Source organism: Calidris pugnax, unplaced genomic scaffold, assembly GCF_001431845.1.
Source record: "Calidris pugnax isolate Ruff unplaced genomic scaffold, ASM143184v1 scaffold503, whole genome shotgun sequence".
In the NCBI taxonomy this organism is placed as follows: domain Eukaryota; kingdom Metazoa; phylum Chordata; class Aves; order Charadriiformes; family Scolopacidae; genus Calidris; species Calidris pugnax.
The window spans coordinates 11979-21417 of record NW_015091216.1 but is presented as its reverse complement, the minus strand read 5'-3'; the positions used below and the strand labels follow the sequence as shown (position 1 = coordinate 21417).

At 57.2% G+C, this 9439-nt stretch overlaps 1 protein-coding gene across 1 annotated transcript in view; it reads left to right on the top strand.

Annotated features, from left to right (window-relative positions):
• LOC106898519 (rho guanine nucleotide exchange factor 11-like) overlaps positions 1 to 9439 on the top strand; it is a gene marked incomplete at its 3' end in the record, with an annotated part of 21790 nt that overhangs the window by 5435 nt on the left and 6916 nt on the right. The window contains exons 5-10 of the mRNA XM_014959816.1: positions 16 to 135; positions 465 to 510; positions 841 to 917; positions 2207 to 2344; positions 5368 to 5449; positions 7825 to 8024. Of these exons, the coding sequence (XP_014815302.1) occupies positions 16 to 135; positions 465 to 510; positions 841 to 917; positions 2207 to 2344; positions 5368 to 5449; positions 7825 to 8024 (663 nt within the window). The remainder of the gene's footprint in view (positions 1 to 15; positions 136 to 464; positions 511 to 840; positions 918 to 2206; positions 2345 to 5367; positions 5450 to 7824; positions 8025 to 9439) is intronic.

Genomic DNA, 9439 nt, shown 5'->3' with positions numbered 1-9439 from the left:
CCCCCCCCCCCTCAGCGTTTCTACGAGGCCTACAGCAGGAACCCCGCCAGCACCGTGGAGGAGCAGATTGAGGGGGCGCGTCGGAGGGTCAGCCAACTCCAGCTCAAAATCCTCCAGGAGACCGGTGGCTCCATGGTGGGTGGAATTATTGGGGTTCCTCACCCCCCCACACCCCATCCCCCATCAATTTTGGGGGGGGTCCTGCCACCCTAGGAGGTCCTGCCACCCTAGGAGGTCCTACCACCCTAGGAGGTCCTACCACCCTACCGAGCTTGGCCAAAGCCACCCAACCCATAGAGGTGGAGGCATCTCCAGGTGGTAGAACCTGCTGTGGTGGGAGCTGGCCCATCCCATGTCCTGTTCCTGGTGACCCCACGTGATGGGGAATGTCCCCCCCAGGCCGGGGAATGTCCCCCACCCCCCGTTGGGGTCCAACTCACCCCCCCCCAACCTTCACCTTGCAGGACTCGGGGCGGTTGTGGAGCGACTCCGGTCTCAGGGTGGTGGAAGGTGAGTTCTGCTGGTGGTTGGGTCCATCCCCGTTGTCCCCACGTCCCGGACACGGGGGGGTCAGTGTCTCCTCCTCCCCCCTCCCCAGGACGCCTCTCCATGGACTCGCAGGACGGGGACAGCGGGTTGGAGTCGGGGACGGAGCGGTTCCCCTCTGTGAGCGAGGTGAGAAGTGGGGTCACCCCAATTTCTTCTGGGTCCCAAGACCCACACGGGTGGGTCTGTGTCTTCTTTAGGGGTCAAGGACCCATCGTTCCGATTGGGATTATTTATTTGCCTCCCACGTCCCGGACACGGGGGGGTCAGTGTCTCCTCCTCCCCCCTCCCCAGGACGCCTCTCCATGGACTCGCAGGACGGGGACAGCGGGTTGGAGTCGGGGACGGAGCGGTTCCCCTCCGTGAGCGAGGTGAGAAGTGGGGTCACCCCAATTTCTTCTGGGTCCCAAGACCCACACGGGTGGGTCTGTGTCTTCTTTAGGGGTCAAGGACCCATCGTTCCGATTGGGATTATTTATTTGCCTCCCGAAGAAGATAAATTAATTAAGTCTTGGCTCTGAATTTCATGGCCTCGCGATGCTTGGCTGCCCCAAAACGAGGGGAACCCTCAAAGTCTTGAGGTGCACCCTGATCTTCAAGTGGTTCTGGTGGCCCCAGGGGAGTTTTGTGGTTTCCAACACATTCATCAATGACCTGGACGAGGGGACAGAGTGTTCCCTCAACCAGTTGGCTGATGGTATCAAACTGGGAGGGCTGGGCCACCATCCAGAGGGCTGGGCCACCATCCAGAGAGACCTGGGCAGAGAAGAACCTCATGAGGTTCACCAAGGTTCCTGCACCTGGGGAGGAAGAACCCCAGGCACCAGTATCAGTTAGGGGTGGACCTACTGGAAAGCACTTCTGAGGAGAAGGATCTGGAGGTCCTGGTGGCCACTAAACTCTCCAGGAGCCAGCAATGGGCCCTGGTGGCCAAGAGGCCAATGGGATCCTGGGCTGCAGAGGGAAGAGTGTGGCCAGGAGGTGGAGGGAGGTCATTCTCCCCCTCTGCTCTGCACTGGGGAGGCCACAACTGGAATCCTGCCTCCAGTTCTGGGCTCCCCAGTTCCAGAGAGACAGGGAACTGCTGGAGAGAGTCCAGCGTAGGGCAACAGAGATGCTGGAGGGGTTGGAGCATCTCCCTGAGGAGGAAAGGCTGAGAGAGCTGGGGCTCTTGAGCCTGGAGAAGAGAAGGCTGAGGGGAGACCTTCTTAATGCTGACAAGGATCTAAAGGGTGGGTGGAAGGAGGATGGAGCTGGACTCTTCTCAGTGGTTCCCAGTGAGAGGACAATAGAAGTTCCACCTAAACATGAGGAGGAACTTGTTTGGGGTGAGGGTGGCAGAGCCCTGGCAGAGGCTGCCCAGGGAGGGTGTGGAGTCCCCTTCTCTGGAGATCTTCAAGCCCCAATGGATGCTCCTGAGGGATGTCCTCTGGGCAGCCCTGCTTTGGCCGGGGAGTGGGACCGGATGATCTCCAGAAGGTCCCTTCCAACTGTAACGATTCAACGATTCCATCAAGTTCCTTGGGCCCGTCTCCCTTCACGGTCCCCGACCTGGGAACTTCTCTGGAGGCATCCCCGAGTGCCTCTGTGGGGTGGTGGACCTCTCCTGGTGGTGGCCATGCCCCGTGTCCCCTGATACCGATGCTGTTGTCCCCAACAGATCTCCCTCAACCGCAACTCCGTCCTCTCCGACCACGGCCTGGACAGTCCCCGGACCTCCCCGGTCATCACCGCCCGCCTCTTCCAGCACCATCGCCGACAGGGCTCCGACACCCCCTTCGCCCCCGCGGCCGAGCAGGTGGGATGGGGGTGGGATGGTGAGGAGGGGGGAGGTCCCACTGCCCGGCCAAGGGTGACTGGTGGGTGCTGGACCCCATCAGACGTGGCCCGAGCACCCCTCGGGGGCTGGGGGGTGGTGGGATGTCATCTCAGGCAGGTCCTGATCTTCTACGAGAAGATCACTGGGAAAGGCTGTGGATATTGTGTACCTGGACTTTCGGAAAGTGTTCGATACCGTCCCCCCAGACAATTTTGGTGGAAAAACTGGTTTCATGGGGCCTGGATGGGTGTAAGATCTGCTGGGTCAAGCACTGGCTGGATGGAAGGTCCCAAAGAGCGGTGCTCAACGGAGTTAAATCCAACTGGTGGAAGGTCCCAAAGAGCGGTGCTCAACGGAGTTAGATCCAACTGGTGGAAGGTCCCAAAGAGCAGTGCTCAACGGAGTTAGATCCAACTGGTGGAAGGTCCCAAAGAGCGGTGCTCAACGGAGTTAGATCCAACTGGTGGAAGGTCCCAAAGAGCGGTGCTCAACGGAGTTAGATCCAACTGGTGGAAGGTCCCAAAGAGCGGTGCTCAACGGAGTTAGATCCAACTGGTGGAAGGTCCCAAAGAGCGGTGCTCAACGGAGTTAGATCCAACTGGTGGAAGGTCCCAAAGAGCGGTGCTCAACGGAGTTAGATCCAACTGGTGGAAGGTCCCAAAGAGCGGTGCTCAACGGAGTTAGATCCAACTGGTGGAAGGTCCCAAAGAGCGGTGCTCAACGGAGTTAGATCCAACTGGTGGAAGGTCCCAAAGAGCGGTGCTCAACGGAGTTAGATCCAACTGGTGGAAGGTCCCAAAGAGCGGTGCTCAACGGAGTTAGATCCAACTGGTGGAAGGTCCCAAAGAGCGGTGCTCAACAGAGTCAAATCCATCTGGTGGAAGGTCCCAAAGAGTGGTGCTCAACAGAGTCAAATCCAACTGGTGGAAGGTCCCAAAGAGCGGTGCTCAACGGAGTTAAATCCAACTGGTGGAAGGTCCCAAAGAGTGGTGCTCAACGGAGTTAGATCCAACTGGTGGAAGGTCCCAAAGAGCAGTGCTCAACGGAGTTAGATCCAACTGGTGGAAGGTCCCAAAGAGTGGTGCTCAACGGAGTTAAATCCAACTGGTGGAAGGTCCCAAAGAGTGGTGCTCAACGGAGTTAGATCCAACTGGTGGAAGGTCCCAAAGAGTGGTGCTCAACGGAGTTAGATCCAACTGGTGGAAGGTCCCAAAGAGTGGTGCTCAACGGAGTTAGATCCAACTGGTGGAAGGTCCCAAAGAGTGGTGCTCAACGGAGTTAGATCCAACTGGTGGAAGGTCCCAAAGAGCAGTGCTCAACGGAGTTAGATCCAACTGGTGGAAGGTCCCAAAGAGCGGTGCTCAATGGAGTTAGATCCAACTGGTGGAAGGTCCCAAAGAATGGTCCAAAGAGCAGTGCTCAACGGAGTTAGATCCAACTGGTGGAAGGTCCCAAAGAGCGGTGCTCAATGGAGTTAGATCCAACTGGTGGAAGGTCCCAAAGAGCGGTGCTCAACGGAGTTAGATCCAACTGGTGGAAGGTCCCAAAGTGCGGTGCTCAACGGAGTTAAATCCAACTGGTGGAAGGTCCCAAAGAGCGGTGCTCAACGGAGTTAAATCCAACTGGTGGAAGGTCCCAAAGAGTGGTCCCTTTTATGGTTTGGAGCTCCCTTCTGTGGTTTGGAGGTCCCTTCATTTGATGGTTTGGAGGTTCCTTCTACGGTTTGGAGGTTCCTTCTATGGTTTGGAGGTCCCTTCATTTGATGGTTTGGCGGTCCCTTCTACAGTTTGGAGGTCCCTTCTACAGTTTGGAGGTCCCTTCTACAGTTTGGAGGTCCCTTCTACGGTTTGGAGGTCCCTTCTACAGTTTGGAGGTCCCTTCTACGGTTTGGAGGACCCTTCTATGTTTCGGAGGTCCCTTCATTTGATGGTTTGGAGGTCCCTTCTGTGGTTCGGAGGTTCCTTCTACGGTTCGGAGGTTCCTTCTGTGGTTGGAGGTCCCTTTTATGGTTTGGAGGTCCCTTCTATGGTTCAGAGATTCCTTCTACGGTTTGGAGGTCCTTTTTATGGTTTGGAGGTCCATTCTATGGTTTGGAGGACCATTTGATGGTTATGGGGGGCTGGGGGGGTGGGATGGTCCATCCGGGGGGTGGGATCATTTGGGATCATTTGGGATCATTTGGGAGCGCAGGGGGGGAGGGGGGTTGGTGGTTCCAGGGAAGCGGGACTGGTGGTGCTGGTGTGATGGGACCTTCTGGCCTTCCCCTTCCCAAAGCTCCTGGGAGGGAAACGCAGCTTCTAAACCTTCCTCTTCCTCTTCTTCTTCCATGGGCGCCACCTCACTGAGCCCTTCCTCTCCCGGCTTCTAAACCTTCCTCCTCCTCTTCTTCCCTGGGTGCCACCTCACCAAGCTCTTCATCTCCCAGCTTCTAAACCTTCCTCTTCCTCCTCTTCCCTGGGCACTGCCTCACCAAGCCCTTTGTCTCCCGGCTTCCAAACCTTCCTCTTCCTCCTCTTCTTCCCCAGGCAGCACTTCATCTCCCGGTTTCTAAACCTTCCTCCTTTTCTTCCATGGGCACCACCTCACCAGGACCTTCATCTCCCGGCTTCTAAACCTTCCTCCTCCTCTTCTTCAGGTTCCTTCTACGGTTCGGAGGTTCCTTCTGTGGTTGGAGGTCCCTTTTATGGTTTGGAGGTCCCTTCTATGGTTCAGAGATTCCTTCTACGGTTTGGAGGTCCTTTTTATGGTTTGGAGGTCCATTCTATGGTTTGGAGGACCATTTGATGGTTTGGAGATCCCTTCTATGGTTTGGAAGACCATTCCATGGTTCAGAGGTCCCTTCATTCAATGGTTTGGAGGACCATGCAATGGTTTGGAGGTCCCTTCTATGGTTTGAAGGTCCCTTTGATGGTTCTGGGATGGATTCTCTGACGCTGCAGGTCCCCGGGGTGGGACACAAAGTGCGGTGTCCGTCTCCTGACTCTGTCCCCTCTCCCTGGCAGGGGTCGGACCGGCCGGGGCGACCTCTCATCATCGGCCCGGAGGAGGATTGTGACCCGGGAGATTTCAATGGGGGGGAGGGGGGTTGGTGGTTCCAGGGAAGCGGGACTGGTGGTGCTGGTGTGATGGGACCTTCTGGCCTTCCCCTTCCCAAAGCTCCTGGGAGGGAAACGCAGCTTCTAAACCTTCCTCTTCCTCTTCTTCTTCCATGGGCGCCACCTCACTGAGCCCTTCCTCTCCCGGCTTCTAAACCTTCCTCCTCCTCTTCTTCCCTGGGTGCCACCTCACCAAGCTCTTCATCTCCCAGCTTCTAAACCTTCCTCTTCCTCCTCTTCCCTGGGCACTGCCTCACCAAGCCCTTTGTCTCCCGGCTTCCAAACCTTCCTCTTCCTCCTCTTCTTCCCCAGGCAGCACTTCATCTCCCGGTTTCTAAACCTTCCTCCTTTTCTTCCATGGGCACCACCTCACCAGGACCTTCATCTCCCGGCTTCTAAACCTTCCTCCTCCTCTTCTTCCCCAGGCACCGCTTCATCTCCTGGTTTTTAAACCTTCCTCTTCCTCCTCTTCATCCACGGGTGCCACCTCACCGAGCCCTTCATCTCCCTGTTTCTAAACCTTCCTCCTCCTCCTCTTCTTCCCCGGGCGCCACCTCACCGAGCCCTTCGTCTCCCAGCTTCTAAACCTTCCTCTTCCTCCTCTTCTTCCATGGGCGCCACTTCATCTCCCAGCTTCCAAACCTTCCTCCTCCTCTTCTTCCCCAGGCGCTGCCTCACCGAGCCCTTCATCTCCCGGCTTCTAAACCTTCCTCTTCCTCCACTTCTTCCCTGGGTGCCGCCTCACCGAGCTCTTCATCTTCCTGCTTCTAAACCTTCCTCCTCCTCTTCTTCCCCAGGCACCGCTTCACCAAGCTCTTCATCTCCCGGTTTCTAAATCTTCCTCTTCCTCTTCTTCCATGGGCGCCACCTCACCGAGTCCTTCATCCCCCAGCTTCTCAACCTTCCTCCTCTTCTTCTTCCCTGGGCACCGCTTCATCTCCCGGCTTCTAAACCTTCCTCCTCCTCCTCTTCCTCAGGCACCGCCTCACCAAGCCCTTCATCTCTGTGTTTCTAAACCTTCCTCTTCCTCCTCTTCTTCCCCGGGCGCCGCCTCACCCAGCCCTTCATCTCCCGGCTTCTAAACCTTCCTCTTATTCCTCTTCTTCCATGGGTGCTGCCTCACCGAGCCCTTCATCTCCTGGTTTCTAAACCTTCCTCCTCCTCCTCTTCTTCCCCGGGTGCCACTTCACCGAGCCCTTCATCTCCTGGTCTCTAAACCTTCCTCTTCCTCCTCCTTTTCTCCAGGCACCACTTCATCTCCCGGTTTCTAAACCTTCCTCCTCCTCTTCTTCCATGGGCAAAACCTCACCGAGCCCTTCATCTCCCAGCTTCTAAACCTTCCTCTTCCTCCTCTTCTTCCATGGGCGCCACTTCATCTACCAGCTTCCAAACCTTCCTCCTCCTCTTCTTCCCCAGGCGCTGCCTCACCGAGCCCTTCATCTCCCGGCTTCTAAACCTTCCTCTTCCTCCACTTCTTCCCTGGGTGCCGCCTCACCGAGCTCTTCATCTTCCTGCTTCTAAACCTTCCTCCTCCTCTTCTTCCCCAGGCACCGCTTCACCAAGCTCTTCATCTCCCGGTTTCTAAATCTTCCTCTTCCTCTTCTTCCATGGGCGCCACCTCACCGAGTCCTTCATCCCCCAGCTTCTCAACCTTCCTCCTCTTCTTCTTCCCTGGGCACCGCTTCATCTCCCGGCTTCTAAACCTTCCTCTTATTCCTCTTCTTCCATGGGTGCTGCCTCACCGAGCCCTTCATCTCCTGGTTTCTAAACCTTCCTCCTCCTCCTCTTCTTCCCCGGGTGCCACTTCACCGAGCCCTTCATCTCCTGGCTTCCAAACCTTCCTCCTCCTCTTCTTCCCCAGGCACCGCTTCATCTCCCAGTTTCTAAACCTTCCTCTTCCTCTTCTTCCAAGGGGGCCACCTCACCGAGCCCTTCATCTCCTGGTTTCTAAACCTTCCTCCTCCTCTTCTTCCATGGGCAAAACCTCACCGAGCCTCTTCCTCCTCTTCTTCCATGGGCGCCACCTGACCAAGCCCTTCGTCTCCCGGCTTCTAAACCTTCCTCTTCCTCCTCTTCTTCCCCCAGTGCTGCTTCATGTCCCAGCTTCTAAACCTTCCTCTTCCTCCTCCTTTTCTCCAGGCACCACTTCATCTCCCGGTTTCTAAACCTTCCTCCTCCTCTTCTTCCATGGGCAAAACCTCACCGAGCCCTTCATCTCCCAGCTTCTAAACCTTCCTCTTCCTCCTCTTCTTCCGCGGGCGCCGCCTCACCAAGCCCTTCATCTCCCTGTTTCTAAACCTTCCTCCTCCTCCTCCTCTTCCCCAGGCGCTGCCTCACCAAGCCCTTCATCTCCGTGTTTCTAAACCTTCCTCTTCCTCCTCTTCTTCCGCGGGCGCCGCCTCACCCAGCCCTTTATCTCTCGGCTTCTAAACCTTCCTCTTCCTCCTCCTCCCCTCTCTCCGCAGCTCTTCTACCTCTGCGCCGAGGTTTGCCAGCAGGTGCCCCCCAAGGACTCCCGGGGCCTGGGCAGGGACATCTGGAACATCTTCTTGGACCGGAGCGCGGTAAAGGCCAGGGCTGGGCTGGGGCAAGTTGCCCTCAAGCCCTTGTGGCCAAAAAAAGGCCAAGGGGAGCCTGGGGTGTGTTTAGAAGAGGTGGAGGGAGGTCACCCCCCCTCTGCTCTGCCCTGGGGGGGCCACAGATGGAGACTGGGACCAGTTCTGGGCCCCCCAGGTCCAGAAGGACAGGGAACTGGTGGAGAGGGTCCAGCAAAGGGGTGTGAGGATGATGAGGAGCTGGAGTTGGGGAAAGGCTGAAGGACCTGGGGCTGTTCAGCTGGAGAAGAGCAGGCTGAGAGGGGAACCCATCGATGCTGAGCAAGAGCTGAAGGGTGAGGGGACAAGAGGATGGGGCCAGGCTCTTCTTAGTGGTGCCCAGGGACAGGACAAGGGACAACGGGGACAAACTGGGACAAACTGGGCCACAGGAAGTGACCATGAGCCCTGGCAGAGGCTGCCCATGGAGGTGGTGGGGTCTCCATCTCTGGAGACATCCCAAACCCACCTGGCCATGTTCCTGTGGGACCTGCTCTGGGTGGACCTACTGTGGCAGGGGGTTGGACTAGATGATCTCCAGAGGTCCCTTCCAACCCCACGTGATTCTGTATGAAGTTCCACCTCAACACGAGGAGGAACTTCTGGACTTTGAAGGTGGCAGAGCCCAGGGAGGTGGTGGGGTCTCCTTCTCCACAGAGATCCCAAACCCACCTGGATTTGATCCTGTGGGACCTGCTGGGGGTGACCCTTCTTGGGCAGGAGGTGGGACAGGGTGATCTCCAGAGGTCCCTTCCAACCCCATGGGATTCTATATGAAGTTCCACCTCAACATGAGGAGAAACTTTTATACTTTGAAGGTGGCAGAGCCCTGGAAGAGGCTGCCCAGAGAAGGTGTGGGGTCTCCTTCTGTGTAGAGATCCCAAACCCACCTGGATTTGATCCTGTGGGACCTGCTCTGGGTGACCCTTCTTGGGCAGGAGGTGGGACAGGGTGGTCTCCAGAGGTCCCTTCCAGCCCCATGGGATTCTATATGAAGTTCCACCTCAACACAAGGAGGAACTTCTGTACTTTGAAGGTGGCAGAGCCCAGGGAGGGTGTGAGGTCTCCTTCTCCTCAGAGATCCCAAACCCACCTGGATTTGACCCTGTGGGACCTGCTGGGGGTGACCCTGCTTGGGCAGGGGGTGGGACAGGGTGGTCCCTTCCCCTTTTTTTGCCGCTGACGCTGTTTCGTGGCCGCTGGTCCCTCCCCCTGGGTGCACAAACCGTTGCACAAGGGGTGCACCCTCGTGTTGCACAACCACGGGGGGGCTGGGAGCTCGGCAGAAGCAGGAGAAGAAGGTCCCAACAGCGGGGGACGGGGCTCCAGGTTGTCCCCTTGGTGTTCCCACCACCTGATGTCCCCTCAGAGGGAGTGGGGACCCT